Source organism: Centropristis striata, chromosome 9 (genome assembly GCF_030273125.1).
Source record: "Centropristis striata isolate RG_2023a ecotype Rhode Island chromosome 9, C.striata_1.0, whole genome shotgun sequence".
Taxonomy (NCBI): Eukaryota; Metazoa; Chordata; class Actinopteri; order Perciformes; family Serranidae; genus Centropristis; species Centropristis striata.
Genome location: NC_081525.1, coordinates 14,438,292 through 14,456,208, shown reverse-complemented (window position 1 = coordinate 14,456,208; position 17,917 = coordinate 14,438,292). Strand labels below are relative to the sequence as shown.

At 38.4% G+C, this 17,917-nt stretch overlaps 1 protein-coding gene across 1 annotated transcript; it reads left to right on the top strand.

The window, feature by feature from the left end:
• The first annotated feature begins 6,516 nt into the window (after window positions 1–6,516).
• On the top strand, window positions 6,517–8,859 carry LOC131977963 (uncharacterized). The gene is made up of 2 exons (XM_059341449.1): window positions 6,517–7,492; window positions 7,703–8,859. The coding sequence occupies exons 1-2, from the start codon at window positions 7,283–7,285 to the stop codon at window positions 8,363–8,365; spliced, it is 873 nt and encodes a 290-aa protein (XP_059197432.1). The 5' UTR covers window positions 6,517–7,282; the 3' UTR covers window positions 8,366–8,859.
• Window positions 8,860–17,917: the final 9,058 nt, after the last annotated feature.

Genomic DNA, 17,917 nt, shown 5'->3' with positions numbered 1-17,917 from the left:
GTGCAGTTGACAGTATATGAATAAATACAGGAATAAATACAATGCTGTTCCTGAACCTACGAGGAGGGTGTGTCTGCAGACCCGGAGACTGCAGATTCAGACCTGCAGTTCTGGACTCCTTGTATTTTGTGGCACCGCCCCCTATTTCATTGGAAGCATTACAAACTAACTTTTGTTTCATGAAACCAAAACACGGTGACAAATCATTTTAGCATGTGCTTTAAATTAAACATAATATATAATAAATGAACAAATAAATGATTAAAGCAGTGAAGTGGATGATATGAGAAAAACATATATGGGCCTACATTTTAATACAAACATGAAACTGTTTCAGCTACATATTGGCATTTAGTGTACTTTATGCAAAAAGTTAATTTTTCTATGAATTTATGTCTTTCATGTAATACACCTACACACACATTTTTCCTTTTTTATTCATATTATATATCATATGTGTTTATATCACTACATTGATATTAGGCTACTCTATAGAATATATTTAGAGACTTACTGGACAGAAATTAAGCTGATCCAGCACAGAAGATCCGAAATGTATTAGGTTTTAGGTTGTTTATGTCTGTAAAACAGTTAAAAAATATTAACTTTGATTAATTCAGCACTCTCTTTTTAGGGATTTTGAGATGCTGATTTAGTTGCAGTTTAACAGCAGTCCAGTAGGGACACGAAATACAAGGGGTCGGGAAATATGGGTCCAGAACTGCGGGTCTGAATCTGCAGTCTTCGGGTCTGCAGACACATACATACTATTGGAACCTGCTGGTCTGGGAACGTAGGACCCTGTAACGCCTCCCAGAGGGGAGGAGGACAAACAGTTTGTGGCTGTGGTGAGAGCTGTCCTTGGCGCTCTCCGCAGAAATCTCTTGCCCTGGACAGGCTCAATGGTGGGCAGATTTCACCACCCTCTAAAGCAGGGGTCTCAAACTCAAATTACCTGGGGGCTGCTGCAGGCAATATCAAAATGACCAAAAAAGGACACAAAATTACTTAAAAAAAAGACACAAAATGACCAAAAGAAGTCACAAAATCACAAAAAAACATACAAAACTAGGACTGCGCGCAGTACTGAACGGGCCCTCGCAGAGTGGAGCCGTCGGGGGAGGGCACGTCGGGGGAGGGCACGTCGGGGGAGGGCAAGTCGGACGCGGCGCTGTGGGCTCAGTCCCTATGCGTACCAAATTGCGTGTCTCCTACCACTGTGCTTGTGGTAGGTGTAAAACAAGTTACTTCCTGTAGCCAGCAGGGGGCGCTATGACTGTGTGTCAATAATGACATGTGGGTGTGTTCTGGGCTGGACCCTAGTCATGTGTGTGAAATTTGGGACAGATTGGACAATGTATGGTCAAGTTATACAGTCTCGTCTGTTATGGCGAAACGCCATATTTTGCCGACATGCCACGCCCACATAGTGTGACAGGCGGTGAAGATTTATACAACTTTTGATCCCAAAGGCCTTGTAATGGTACTGACCAAGTTTGAAGTCAATGGTACGAAATCTGTTGGAGGAGTTATGTAAAATACGCAACGTGGTCATTTTGTAAAAGGGGGCGTGGATAAAGCATAAGGGGCGGGGCTTTATGAAATATTGTTATGTAGAAGTGTTAAGGGCTGGACTCTGATGAAGCATGACAAGTTTGGACAAGATCGGACAAAGAATGGAAAAGTTATAACAATCTCGTGTTTTATGGCGAGACGCCATATTTTGCCGCCATGCCACGCCCACATAGTGTGACTGTCGGTAAAGATTTATACAACTTTTGATCCCAAAGGCCTTGTGATGGTACTGACCAAGTTTGAAGTCAATCGGGTAAAATCTGTAGGAGGAGTTAGTTAAAGTATGCAACCTGGAAATGGCCAAAAACGATGAAAAGTGCGATATTCAATCCAAGATGGCCGACTTCCTGTTCGTTTTCGGGTATGGGTTCATGAGACTTTTTTGTGCGGCTTCCCATGATACATGTACGTGGAAAATTTCGTGTCTGTACGACATTCCTGTGCGAGGGGCTGAATTTTCTTGACTTTCAAGGGGGCGCTGTTGAGTCATTGTGCCACGCCCATTCCCGTGACCACAAGAATACGTAAATTTCACCAGAGATTTATGTATATTCCAAATATGGTGAGTTTTTGAATATGATAAAGGCCCCAAAAATGCGATTTATTTTCCGGAATAATAATAATAATAATAATTCCTTCAATTTCAATAGGGTCCTTGCACCGTTAGTGCTCGGTCCCTAATTACAAAAAATACACAGAATTACCAAAAAAGACACAAAAGTACTTAAAAAAGAAACAAAATGACCAAAAAAAGACACAAAATTATTTTTAAAAAGACACAAAATGACCCAAAAAAAAGACACAAAATTACTAAAAAAAGACACAAAATTATTTTAAAAAGACACAAATTACCTAAAAAAAACCCACACAGAATAAAAAAAAAAATGACACAAAATTATTTAAAAAGGACACAAAATGACCAAAAAAATACACAAAATTACAAAAAAAAGACACAAAATGACCCAAAAAAAAGTAATAAAGGGACCTTCCACACACAACACGGTAAAGTGCCATTCATATAAAACTCACATTAAACTTTCATATCAAGGTGGGGGCCACAAAACATCACGAGGGCTGCGAGTTTGAGACCCATGCTCTAAAGCGATTTCCTGTCCGCAGCAGAGCAGCTGCCGTACCAAACAGAGATGCATGTGGTGCTCATGATGGTGCAGCGGTAGAAATTCACCAGAATCTGAGGAGACAGATGGGCCTTCTTCAGTCTCCTCAGGAAGAACAGACACTGGTGAGCCTCTTGACCAGGGTGGAGGTGTTGAGAGTCCAGGAGAGATCCTCAGAGATGTGGATATAAAGAGATGCAAAACATAAAATAATGCATTTTCCTTAATTTGTCCAATGAACTGTTCAACAACTTACCTGCTGAAAAAGCTGCAGAGCCTCCAGACCACAATCTGTTTGATAAACAATAGCAGGATCAGAATCAGAATTTTAAAAAATCAAAAGCAGATATAATGTAAAGAAGTTAATAAAACAATTCATCAAATTCGGTATGTATTCACCTCGAGGTTTTAGGTTTTAGGTTTTACTCTGTTTTTTTCTTATTCAACTCCCAAATTTATGATTCTTGCCCCACCGTTGTTTGTTCTGCAGCACCCTCAGGTGGTGGATGACTGCTACCTCAGCCTGATAAAGCACAGCTTCTCCAAACGGGCAAATAATGTCAGAGGGAAAGTGACCTTGCTTAATGACTGATATGTCATTAATAAAAGGAGGGCTTGGGCTGAATGTCCACTATGCTTTGTTCTCTAAGTAATAAAGGATCTGATGTTTTTAATAAGATTTAATATGAAGCACATGCAGTCTTTCTCCCTTTTACCTGTTGAAGAGAAAAAGGTGACTTCGGAGCACAGATGGATGGATCATCCCCAACGAACTGTCCTCTATGCATGTTCACATAGTTGCTGCCTCAAGTTTCCAATAAAAAAGATAAATAAAATAATAATAATAATAATAATAATGATAATAATAATAATAATAATAATAATAATAATAAAATAATGCATGTTCATATACTTGCTGCCTCAAGTTCCCAATAAAAAAGATAAATAAAATAATAATAATAATAATAATAATAATAATAATAATAATAATAATAATAAAATAAAATATTGCATGTTCACATACTTGCCACCTCAAGTTTCCAATAAAAAAGATAAATAAATTATTAATAATAATAATAATAATAATAATAATAATAATAATTATAATAATTATAATAATATAATAAAATAAAACAATGTATGTTCACATACTTGCTGCCTCAAGTTCCCAATAAAAAAGATAAATAAAATAATAATAAAAATAATAAAATAAAATAAAATAAAATAATTCAAAAGAATAAAAAACACAATTATTGCTGCACACATCTTTTGGTAGAATTTTGTTACCCTCTAAATGTGTGTTTACTTAAGAATACTTCTTGTGTAATATTATATTGCTATTCAACTGATATACATGTTATCCCAGTTAACACAATACTTTCCCACCTGTACTCTGTATTTTTTTGTGCATATACTAAAACAAATTTAATAAAAACTTTCCTGATTAGTATACACTAGTGTTTCCACCTTTAATGCCATCTACCTTCACTTGCAATACATTTTCACTAAGAGTTGAAAGGGAGAGAAAACAGGTTAGTCTGCCTGCCAACAACAGCCAAAAAGCATTTTAAGTGGATGCCTTCAGGTATCGTGTCACGACACATTAGCCACTCTCGACGTCCTCAAACAAGTTTTAGGTTGCAATGTTTTTCTGCTGCGTGTTTGCATATGTTGTATAATGAACCAACTGTAAAATTGTGGAATAACTCCAGGTGATTTAATGAAGGGCGGTTGGCATCAAGCAAGAAACAGGCTGTTCCCTGATCACGCCATGCAGCAAAGCTAGTTCCTCTTACACAAATGAAACGTAACAAGGACACTAGTTTACTTCAGGTTGGCCAGTTACATGTGGTCCACCAGAGCTGTGACAAATGTCCTTGTTGTGACACTTCTGCAACATTCACTAAACTCAAAAAAACCTTGAAACAGGCATTATAATGACCAATGTGGTGACCATAGCCTTGTTATTACTGAATTTGGAAGATACACAGTCGCCCATATAGTTGGAATTTTGTTTTCAGACACAATCTCTGTTTAATTGTGGTTTCATTTTCCTGTGTGGAAGAGATTGTTTAATAAAAGTTTTGAGAAGATATACTTAATCTGTGAAGAATACATCACATTGTCACAATCGTATCATGGAAAGAGGTACCAAATATTTTATTCTAACTTTATGAGCAACCATACTTAAAGATGTTTACACTGTACAAAAACAAATAATAGTCTGGTTCATTACATACTGTCTACACTGTAAAAAAAAATCTGTTTAATTTACGGTAAAATACCGGCAGCTGTGGTTGCCAGAACTTCACCGTAAGAAATACAGTGAGCATATGCAAATGTAAATATCAGTAAAAAAACTGTAATCTATACTGAATAATCCCATTACTTTCAGGATAATTGTGTCATCATGGTATTTCTCCATTCATTTTACACGAAAATTGTTTATTTTTACAGCACAACTGTGTGTTTTCTACAGTTTATGACAGTAGAATTTAAAGTTTTATGCTATTCTTTGATTTACAGAAATTAAAAGTATCTACTACGGTGATGTACAATGTTCAATTTTACGACCTATTTCTGATGCAATTTGACAGTGTTTTACAGTAATTTCTACAAGCATTTTTTACAGTGTATGCACTTTATGTGTTTTTTATGCACACTGTTCATTGCACCTTATTTGTTTCATAGCACCAACATTTTTATACTGTATATTCATATTTATTCTGCACTGGAATTCTATTCTACTCCTTAATACATACTCCTTCTTTAGACACTTTATATTTTATTGTATTTTTACTGTTTTTTTATATTTTATTGCTTGAAGTATGCCTAGGTTGTTCTTTTTTTTTAATTGTGTTGTTATTGTCTCTGTGTGTAATGCTGCTGCTGCTACACTGTAATTTCCCAGCTTGGGATAAATAAAGTATATCTATCTATCTATCTATCTATCTATCTATCTATCTATCTATCTATCTATCTATCTATCTATCTATCTATCTATCTATCTATCTATCTATCTATCTATCTATCTATCTATCTATCTATCTATCTATCTATCTATGTGGCGAGCACTCTACCAGGTGAGCTACCGATTCAGTTAAAGTTGCTTATAATTGATATCAAGAAAGGCTTTTTTTTTTTTTCATTTGTAGTGCTCACAACACTATTTATGTTACAATAGCTTTATGTTCCTGTGGCAGTGAGGTTGAACCAAAACAACAGGGACACTGTGTTTGGAAACAGATGTTGGTGTTGGAATTGTAATTGCTACTTTCTGATAATAGCCACCTACAATTGTACCGGGATGTAGTCAGAGAACTATCTGCACTGCAAGATACCACTACAAATAGAAATGGAAAAAAAGAAGAACAATTATTTTTGGGGGGTCAACTGATTCTTTATATGGATCAGAAATCGAGCAAAACTCTTTGTTTTTCGATTCATAGACCTACAAAGTTGCATACAGAACGTACTATCAATCCACATTCCACATGTTCACATACTTGCTACCTCAAGTTTCCAATAAAAAAGATAAATGAAATAATAATAATAATAATAATAAAAATTATAATACAGTTTTTCTCAGTCGCTTTGGTACATTTCTCAGATCAGAACTGAAATTCTCAAAACTACCTGTTCAATCTTCACATCATTGTGTCACTTGTGCACATCAAAAAAGCAGTTTCTCATTTCTTTGAGCAAGTTGCAAATGCTTTGGTACATCCATGCAAATGATTATGTACAATTCTCTTCTGTTTCCTACATTATCAATTGCTTATGTCATGTTGATCAAAATGTATTATCATGGGTCTCTGTTGAATAGTCTCACCACCCACAACATTTAGGCATTAGTTCATAGCATAAGTCTTTACATGCAAAATAGTTGAACACGTTGTCATAACATGTCAAGCATATTTCTATACATTTCCATGAGACTTTTTTTCTAAGTCTGTCCTGAATTGGTAAATTGCTCCCAGGTGAATCTTGACTTTCTCAAACGAATCAATCAACTGGCAAGTATATACGTATATTGCCGGAGCACAACACAGTGTTACAATTTCTGAAAATGGACGGACAAGGAATTGGACGGGGTCAACAGCCAGCGAGAAGAAGAAGAGGAGTGAGGCTGCGTGGCGGAGGACTTGGGAGGCAAAATAGAGGAAGAGGCAGAAGAGGCCGAGGACATATGCGTGTTCCTGATGAAATAAGAGCCACACTTGTAGACCATGTTGTCAATCATGGGCTTACAATGGCCGAGGCTGGTCGAAGGGTGCAGCCAAATGTTGGGAGGACAACTGTATCCTCAATCATTCAGACTTTTCGTCAACAGAACCGGTATGTAATCTAACAATAGGCACTGTACTGTAATACTGTATACTTTCTGTAATGCTTCATACAATATTACAGTATTCCACTTGCATTTTACAATATTCATTTAGTATACTTTATGTAAACAGTGACATTTTATCTTACTCAATTTTGTGTTTTGCATTACTATATGTCTTCCACATAGGACTGCAAGACAGCTTCACAGGGGTGGCAGAGGGCCCCTTTTCACACCCGAACAGGAGGAGGCTATTTGCACCATGGTCGTAGAAAACAATGCCATAAGACTAAGGGAGATACAGAGTGCCATTATAGAAGACAACAACATCTTTGATAACATCCAAACAGTCAGCATCTCAACCATTGACAGGGTGCTGAAAAGACACCAAATGAATATGAAGCAGCTGTACACCGTTCCATTTGAAAGAAATGACGAAAGAGTGAAGGACCTGCGCTACCAGTATGTACAGGTAAAACATGAATGAGCATGCAGCAACTGTACCTCACAGTAAACATGACAACATTGTATAGTGATATACAGTACAGTAATTGTGACTTTTACACATTTGCTATGGCTGTAGAAAAGAAGATGCAATATGTGCTGTATACATTTGATGTAACTGTTGCCCAAAATGAAAATGCATGTAATTCATTAAACTCTTTGTGTCTTCTGGATCTAGCGTATAATGGAACTGGAAGCAAGTGAACCACCGCACAGCTTCATCTACATGGATGAGGCTGGCTTCAACCTAACTAAACGCAGAAGGCGTGGTCGAAATATCATCGGCCACAGAGCTACAGCTGATGTGCCAGGCCAACGGGGCGGGAACATAACCATGGCTGCTGCTATCTCTGAGAATGGTGTGCTAACGCATATTCCCATTATTGGGCCATACAACACAGAGCATCTTGTCACCTTTTTAGACACACTCTACAGGGATCTCATCCCTGAAGAAGAGAGGGGCCAGACTGGAGATGACCTGCCAAAGTATGTGATTGTTTGGGACAATGTCAGTTTCCATCGCTCCAACATCATCAGGCAATGGTTTGCGGCCCACAACAGGATGCTGATGGAGTTCCTCTCACCCTACTCCCCATTCCTTAATCCCATTGAGGAATTTTTCTCAGCATGGAGATGGAAAGTATATGATCGCCAGCCACATACACAGATGACCCTTCTGGCTGCCATGGATGCAGCGTGTGATGACATCACAGCAGATGCCTGCAGAGGCTGGATAAGACACTCCAAAAGATTCTTTCCACGCTGCATCGCAAGAGAAAACATTCGTTGTGATGTGGATGAGAATTTGTGGCCCAACAGACAGGAACGTCAGGAGGTGTAGGACGATTGCACTGTAATTACGGCACTGCATGTACAGTTTTCCCTAAGGAGATTGTCCTATGTTTACATTTCTACTTTTGTTTTTGTTTTTTCTTTGTGCTATGCAGTGCTGTCTTTTCTTTTCTTTATCAGGAAAAAAATAAAAGCGTAAATGTGAATCTTGTCCAGTCTCTTTCAAACTCCACATACACTAAGGTGTAACCTACAATTTACAATAATTGTCATCAAAACTTATAGCCATAGTTTACATCAGAACATCCCTCCAGAGTACACTGTTATATTGACAACATGACTAAGCAATTTGACTGTCTTATCCGTACACAATGACACAAGGACTTGTCATTCTGATGCACTGACATGTTCATTGACACGGATATTTAGTTTTGAGAGATGAACTAATGATTTTGAGCAAGAGAGTGGCTTTTGCAGGTCATCCATGGTGTTTTGCTATTTGTACAAATTGTTTTGAGAAATGCACTTACTGTTTTGCAAATGTCAAGGATGATTTGAGAATTGTACCAAAGCGACTGAGAAAAACTGTAATATAATGAAATAAAACAATGCATATTCACATACTTGCTGCCTCAAGTTCCCAATAAATAAGATAAATAAAATAATAATAAAAATAATAATAATAATATTAATACATAAATAAATAAAATAAAATAAAATAAAACAAAATATAATAAAAAAACACAATTATTGCTGCACACATCTTTTGGTAGAATTTTGTTACCCTCTAAATGTGTGTTTACTTAAGAATACTTCTTGTGTAATATTATATTGCTATTCAACTGATATACATGTTATACCAGTTAACACAATAAATAAAGAAATGACTCAAACTCAAATAACACCAGTTTGCATAACCATTCTTTTTTAATTTGAAGAGGAACGAGTTAACTCCATTTGCAAGCAGGACTTAGAATCCTGCTTCTGTATCGTGCATGCACATAGTTCAATCCAGTCGCCAGCAAAAAAAAAAAAGGTTGGCAATATATATTTCTGCAAACCATAGATATATTATTATGCAAGATTTTTTTTCACGGTCACAAAGCAATGTTAAGAGTCTTGTAGGTCAAGCATCAGGTGGATGGGAACAACCAATCCTCCAGTAAAGTTCCTGTACTGTTGTTGGAAGTACTATTTTTAAACCCTAACCCTTTTACTTTTACTTAACCTTAACTAAGTGTTATTAGTGTCTAACCATCACATGTCCATCCTGGCTCTTATTCCATTGTGCACAAGAGCCAGGTTAACCCATAAGAACCCGGACCCAGTAATCCTTAAAGGAAATTTATTGGGGATATATTACAGACCAAGTGGACCACATCGAACACATTTATGATGTTTTTTTCTTTTAAATCTACCCCTAAATGTCAAAGATCTGCGATGTGACATTGGACGTTTATGGTATTTATGTTTATGATATTTTTCATTTAAAAAATAAAAAACTTGACACATTTTCTACTTACAGAAACACAAATTTGCCTTTTTCTTTGCATCTCCACAACATTTATCAAAATTGTGACATTAATAGTGCTGCTTAACAATAAATTATTTTTCAGATTTTTAAAAACAAATAACCATGTGCCTTTTCGTTTGCATCTCCATAACATTTATCAAAATTGTGACTTTAATTTGTTCAGGAAAAACGGTCAGAACAAGTTAAATGCAATACAGGACAAACTATTAACAGATTAGAATTGTTAAATGGGTTTAAACTTAGCCAAGTAACAATAAAAACCACCACACCAGGGTGTTGAGTATACGTCGCTTAGGGATTTAATGAGTTAAGGTGAAGCATAAAGCTGAATATGGGAGATTCTAGAAGATTTAAAGTGTTTGTTACACGGGTGTCACCGTGGGTTCTTATGGGTTAACTTCAGACGAGCTGCTGCTCCAGATATCATTCAGCATGACTTTCGTTCATCCTGCACTTCCTAAGCCAAAGATCCATGAGCACATACGCACTGAGCAGAAGAATAAGTGAGGTGAACTAAAAGAACCAAAAGTTTTTAGTGGTGGCCGTGAACAACGGAAACCAGGACACTAAAAAGAACAGGACTTCTCGTCTTTGGGGATTAAATAACTGCTTTTCTGGAGCTTTGACACATATCCACACTGTGATATTCTGACCTCAGGCTCATACAGGTTGTTCTCCCACACAGCTGGTTTGTATTGGCCCTAAGGGTTAATCTGTGAAAACACCTTTTCATTATGCACAATAAATGCACAAACCCAATTTTCATATATTGCAATGCAGGCTTTCTTTTTTTCATCCAACCTAGATCACGTCCTTAGTGCCTTTGGGGTCATTTGTCAGGTTTGATCTTGCTCCTCTGGAGCTTGTGGTGTAGAGTACACCAAGTACACACTGCAGCACTCCTTATGAACTGAATGCACTGTTGGGTAAATATGATGTTTCAGTTCCAGGCCTTCAAGAGAAATTGCAGTATTCATTATTGCATCATTTATCATTTACAGCAGCCGATCCTATAATGTGTAATTTTATAGCTTCATTATTGCTGAGTTCAGTTTCCTTTTGTGATATTTGCAAAATGTCTTTGCTTAAGCCAAGAGTATTTTTACAAATACTGTGGTGAATAATAATAATAATAATAATAATAATAATAATAACTTAAATCTACCGGGAGCCAGTGAAGGTGGATGAGGGTGGGGGTGATGTGCTGCCAGGGCCTGGACCGGGAGGGAACTCTGGAGGCAGCTGGGTTTTGAATAAAAATGGAGCCTATTCAGGGATTTGGTTGCAACACAAATGCACTTTTTTTTTGCACACAAAAGCTAAAGGTTGTCCAAAACAAGGCTGCACGGTTGGTATTGGGCTGCTCCACCCGGTCTAATGTTAACCGCATGCATGATTCCCTCTCATGGCTGATGGTAGATAACAGGTTAGCATCAAGCACTGCTGTAATGTTTCAGTCAGTCTTGATTAATGAAGCGCCTGACTTTTTAATTAATCAAATTGTGTGTAGAAACTCCTTGCACAACTATAGCACTGCAGTAACGGTCAGCTTGAAGTGCCTCACCCAAAAACAAAGGCCTTATCGCCATCTTTTATCTATAGAGCAATTACTCTGTGGAATAATCTGCCTCACTACCTCTGTTGCACTGAAAGTAAACAGGTATTTAAGAGAAACTGAAATGTTATTTTATACAAGCTGTACATTTTTAAATGTTGTTCTTACCTTTTCTTTCCTTTTCTCACCCTTTTTAGGTTTATAGTGATTGACCTTACCTGTAAATGTTTGATATATTGAGAATATGTTTTTCTGCATATTTTGAGTTGTTCCTGTGGACCCCAGGAAGACTAGCTAGTTACTAAGGTACCAGCTAATGGGGATCCTTAATAAATAAACAAATAAACAAATAAACTCAGTAGAAACAAATGCAAGTCCATCCATTCCCCCCACTCTTTCACTGAACTCTTATACTGAAATTTAAGCACCTTTGCCCTTGCAGAATTATAGTCTTCCAGACAGGTTATTGCTCTCCTTCTTTGTATCCTGGATAAATCCAACATACATTAAAAGATAATTCTAGTTGATAAACTTGAAGAGCACTCAGAGGGTGCAGACCTCTTTCAGTTCAGCATTTTGGTTAATAGTCGTTGCCATATTGGTGTTTTGCAACCGGTACATTTTAAGAACGTCCTCAGCTAATGCTAGCACATTAGCAAGGGACAATCGTTCTCCTAGATGAACAGCCGGCTCCAAGTGTGTCTTTAGCCTAATTAAGGCTTATAACCAACCAAAATTGTTACAGTTAACATTGATCAAGTGAGTGTGAAAGGGTCAAAGTTCTAAGACGAACACACACAGGGACACAGTGGCAGCAACCTGTCATCATATGGTCGCTCCATCCTAAAACATATCTTTATAATTTATCATTTAACATATCTTCAGCTTTATGATTTGTTTTACTCCAGGACCATAATTTACAAAATACGCATCAAACCTGAAACTAACGATTGTCATAAACTCATTATGAGGATTTTTTTTTTCTTCTACTGACTTGCATAAAAACAGAGTTATTTCTGTTACTATCTACTGGCCACTGGATAGAATGCAGGTTTAAGACACTTCCGCATTAATTGTTAGCCCTAGGGGTTTGCCACTTGGTTCTTCCACCAAGCCTACTGAAAACTGTCCATTAGTTTTATTAGTAATCCTGCAGACAAACCAACTAGTCCTCCAAACTATTTGCCCACAGGTCGTTTGTTTCTACCCTCAAATGGGAGAGACAGGAGCATTTTCAAAATTGGAGCTCCAACTACTGGCAGGAGACAACAAGTCCTCAAAACTAAACACGACGGTTGTTGTTTTAATTGCATTGTTAACCTTCAAAATACTAGCATAGCATCAATGCTATGCTGCACATGCTCTATAGAAGCATTAAATAACTTTGGAGGCCTTTATGATAGATAGATTCTCAGCTTTGGTGGGCAATTTTAATGGCAATCGGTTAGTAACGACTACTTGTGGAAAGCTGCTGCTTTCATGGCAATTTTGTCATCCCTAATTTAGACTATTTTATAAATGATAACAACAGGCTGTATCAGGTGGAATCCATTGGAAGGATGCTAAAGACCTTAATGAGCTTTGACTCAATTAATCGTGTATCTGCATGTGTATCAGGTTTGAAATCAGAGGGAGCCCTATAATCGAACTTTTATTGAGCCATATCCTTTGCAACAGTATTCTAATGAAATACTGCTGAGGGTTACTTATATGGGCTTAAATTTGTCTCATTTGTCTCACAAGTTTTGCTATCCACAAATACAAATTTCTAATTTGTAACTTGTATTTTGGTGTTTACAAATGAGTGTGTATTTTGTTAGAGAAATGCATTGAGGAAACCTTTAAAATTAAATTATCTGACACCAACAGTAAATCCTCTCACCTATTTCTCTGCGCAGATCGTTTGATGGGGAATGATGAGCAGGAGACGTCCAAGTTCTTCGTTTTTACATTTTATTACAATACGTCAAGGAATGTGCAGTTACAGAGTTTCTGGGTTCAATCTACACGTCCCTGACATCACATAAGGCTGGTCAGTTCATGGAGGTTGGACCCCTTTCTGTCTCTGAAACCCAGTTTTATTAGCCTGGGTATACCCATACTGCCTTGCGCGCTCAAATTTAATTTCGAACCTCCATCCAGTCTGGCAACCAGGGCCGTTTCTTAGCCCTGTTTGAGGGATCCAATCACAGAGCGGGGAGGGACGGCAAGACGATGACGCATACTACTCGGCACTTGGAAGCTTGTAGTTTTCTTACGGATCCAACATGGCTGCTGCAGACGTGAAACTCTCTTTAGCTGTAGATGGTGTTTTAAATAGTTTAGAGCGAAAGTTGAAAGGCGAAAGGTCTCTCGGCGGCTCCGCTGTCCCCCGGCTCGTAGCGAGATCACCGGCGTTACGGTAACTGGGCTAATAGCCGCTAGCGGCTACGAGCCGGGGGACAGCGGAGCCGCCGAGAGACCCGCAGCAGCTTGTTTATTGTCCATAAAATCAGTGGATATGTGTGGCAGAATGACATGAGGGGGAATAAAGCCTGAAAATAAATAATCTTGCAGAAAGCGAGAACTGGAGGAGCAAAGCAGCAAGCAACACTCTCTCACAGACACACACACAACAAACATCCATTTCTGTTGCTCTACTACGTCATCTGGTATAACTGATCTGATTGGCTAAGAGCTACCTACAGACGCTTTTGATAGACATTCTAAGCGCCCAATAAACGGCTCCGGAGGATCGTAAACCACACCTCCGCTACGGAGAAATGAATGGCTGGTTTCCAGACTATATCTCATCTGAGATTAGTCTGGTGTTAGCCAGGCTACGGTTTTATAGCCTAAGAATGTTTACTGATAATGTCGGTAGAATCTCTCCAGAAGGTGCGTCCCTCTCAAACCGTTGATTCGTCAGTTTTAATCAATATTGTGGACACGTCATGTCACCAAGCAGAGAAGACAGTAATATCTGTGTCCTGACCTGTTACCAAAACATTCAACACAACCTCCTGCCTTGTTATGACTTGCAGAGATATTAGTGGAGACACAGATGTTGCAATGTGCACATAAAATACAAAGCATACAATATATATTTTTGTGATAATAGAATCTTACTAAGTTTAAGCAGTTGGGGTAAATGTATTTAGAGTAATTATTGTTTCTAAACCAATATTAACACACGATCATAATAATTGTATCAAAAGCATATTGCATGATTAATCCATAATTGCATAGAGAGAGGGCACACACAAAGTTAGTGAATTACGCATGCATTTGATAGTGACCCCCATGCACACAGACAGAAAACAGAGACAGAATAACAGATTATTTCTAATAATTTGTAAATATATTGTGTATTTGTAAATACCCAATTTTCCATTTGTAAAAACAAAAAAAGACATTTGTAAAACTGAAAATTCTGCAGAGACCTGCTCCAAAAGACAGTTCAGACTGTGACATTTTGCATGATAGCAACTGTGAAGGAAATTTGGTGTTTCCTGTCATGGTGGGCATGAAGTAGGCGGCGACCTACTTGGTATTCAAGACGCAAGGCCTTGTGGGAACTCAAACTGCGAACTTAACTCTGATAACACCATGTGAGAGGGGAAAGTGTAGATAAGTGGAGTGGCTGTGGCTCAGTTGGTAGAGTTGGTTGGCCCCTAACCGAAGGGTTGGTGAACCCCAAATTGCTCCCGATGCTGCGTTCATCGGTGTGTGAATGAATTCCCAATGGTGGCAGGTGGCACCGTTTAGGGTAGCCTCTACCACCAGTATGAATGTGTGTGTGAAAGGGTGAATGAGCGCAGTCTGTAGTGTAAAGCGCTTTGAGTGGTCGCAAAGCGACTAGAAAAGCGCTATATAAGTGCAGGTCCATTTACCATTTACCATTTACCATAAGTGGGGTCTGTCCTGATGTGATGTACAGGGATGAAAAGTGCTGGAAAGTGCAACAGTCATAAGTCGAGCGGTGTACGGGACTTTGTTGCTATTGTAAAATAACCAACCGGGACTGAGCGGTGTATTGGAGTACGGATGTGTTAATAAAACCTGCAGAACTGAGTATTGTGTGGTTCTTGTTTGGCAAGCTCACCCATTAACTTAGTGCAGTTGTCAAAACTACGACACAACCAATACTCTTCACGGTTATGCAATATAAAATGTGTTTTATTGCTCTTCAAGTAATAACCTGCCTGCAGTTGGCAGCCATTGTGTTCAAGCCAAGATTGTTAGGGTTTATGTGTGTGTGTGTGTGTATGTGTGTGTGTGTGTGTGTGTGTGTGTGTGTGTGTGTGTGTGTGTGTGTGTGTGTGTTTAGTCTTGTGGAATGTCTCAGACAGGAACTGTATGAGTTGTGTGTGTTTCCAACACAACAAGGCAGAATATGCTGAAGCAGCAGACAGTAGAAATGTTGGACCCAGCCCTAACCTGAGGCGACTGCTTTCAGAGGAAAGATTTGTGTTTTCTCTTTCAGTCAAGCTGCCACACTGGAGTCGCTAGTGACAGACCAGCGCCAGTCAAACCCAATGCCAAATCAAACACTTGCTAAAGCGACAATAATGTAATTGCCAACCAGGCGAGCGGTGTTTGTCTCACAGTGCGCTCACTTTAATGAGTCCCAGGAGATGGCTGACTGTTCTTGCCACTACATATCCAATACGGGGCTAAGGAAACAAACAACAGCCCATATTAAGTTCAGTTTTTAATGGGGTGGCATCGGCCTCCTTGAAGTCTGATTGGCCCACCCTGCTGTCAACCTCCATTAATATACAGGACACTGCACAAAAGTTTGAAATATGTGGTTTCTATGCCAAGTTTCAACACTGTATTCATATTTGACAGAAGTATCTGATTTCTCATGCCCCATGTCAATCCCCATAGACTCGCATGTTAAAATCCCCAACTTTACAGCAGAAATAAACATGTTTGTCTGGTAAATATATTGTTAAAACCAGCCAGATAGAGAGTCCTCACCCCAATAACGACCCCATATAGATTGAATATTAAAAAGCCTATTACAACCAAGCAGAAATCTCCAAGAGTGAAAAGTAAAGCCAATTTGGAAGAGCCAAATGCCACATCATCCAAATGTTAAAATATCCAACTGCACATTTTTTTAAAAAACCCTGTATGTTCCTACTCTTTGCCCTTTTTTGTCATTAGGAGGATTGTGGACCTCTGGTGGTGGAAGTTATTATGACAGGAGCAAAGGAGGAAGCAGATTGTTGCGAAATGAAGCCTAGTTGTTGGAACATGCCACATTTAACCCTTCATTCTTTTTCGCTGCACATAAGTTTGAAATATGTGCTTTCTATTTATATCTGGTAGAATTATCTGATTTCTCATGCCCCATGTCAATCCCCATAGACTCCCATGTTAAAATTCCCAATTTTACAGGAGAAATATGGCATTAGGAGGATCTTGGACCTTTAGTGGTGGGATTTATTATGACAGGAGCACAGGAGGAAGCAGATTGTTGCGAAATGAAGCCCAGTTGTTGAAACATGCCACCTTTAAGCCTTCATACAATTTTTCTTTAAGATTGCAATGTCCTGACTGACTTATCTAATGACTAATGCAATATGCTTAATGGCAAATCAGTCGTAGTTGCCTTAATGTTTAAAATTAACAAATTTGGGTTGTCTTTTGCGTATCACTTTTCTGCTCTTCCTCTACAGGCCTGCAAGGCATTGTTGCTTGAGGTTGTATGTGTAATATTTGCAGCTCTTCTGCAGACTGGGCTGGTTCGGGATGCGATTGGGCACGCCTCTTAGTCACAACAGTCACAACTCCCTGGATTATATAAAGCAGACCTGAGCACAAACAGCCTGTGTGGCACCCTGGAAGAGCAGCAGTGCAGCAGAGTCACCTTCTCCATTTCCAGCATCTTCCTTCTGTCCTCACCAGGTAACAGGAATTTATTTACCTTGATTATATAGCAACAAGCTGGCAGGGCTCATCAAACTCACACTGACATGAACTATTTGCACAGATTCATAAAGTAGCCTATATACAAAACGGCTGATGCTTTAATTTCTTTGACAATTTGGCTCTGTAAGATATATTTTGAGTGCATTTTGTAGGTTGTGCTTTCTGTGATGCACGATAGGCTACATATTCATATTTCCTGTCTATATAGTTTGTATTACTTATAATGCACAGTATGCAGGCTTTTTTTGCCTCTGGCTGTAGGGAGTGGCTTTTTCTTCTCCACAATACCACACCAACATTTTGCATTGCTGTTTGGCAGTAAGTGCAGAGGACACACCCTGGTACATTAGGTGATTTTTCACCACTTAAAATCAACACACATTCGTTGGTCTCACAGTACTTGTATTACAGGTTAAGTAACAAATGTTGTATGGCTCTATTGTTCTGAGATTAGCATACCTTTTGATGGAAATATATGCAAATAAAGTAATTGTCTTAGTGAAATTTTGAACGCTTAGTGGTGTACAAAATTAGTTTTCATGATATTTTCAAAATCAGAGCTACTTCAAGTGATGATAAAAAAAGTTGGG

What these genes read in the sequence shown, in the direction of transcription:
- LOC131977963 (XM_059341449.1), top strand. Translation starts at nt 7,283, where the DNA reads ATGGTCGTAGAAAACAATGCCATAAGACTAAGGGAGATACAGAGTGCC. An exon ending in TGCGCTACCAGTATGTACAG is followed by an intron (nt 7,493 to 7,702) that starts GTAAAACATGAA and finishes TTCTGGATCTAG; the next exon opens with CGTATAATGGAACTGGAAGC.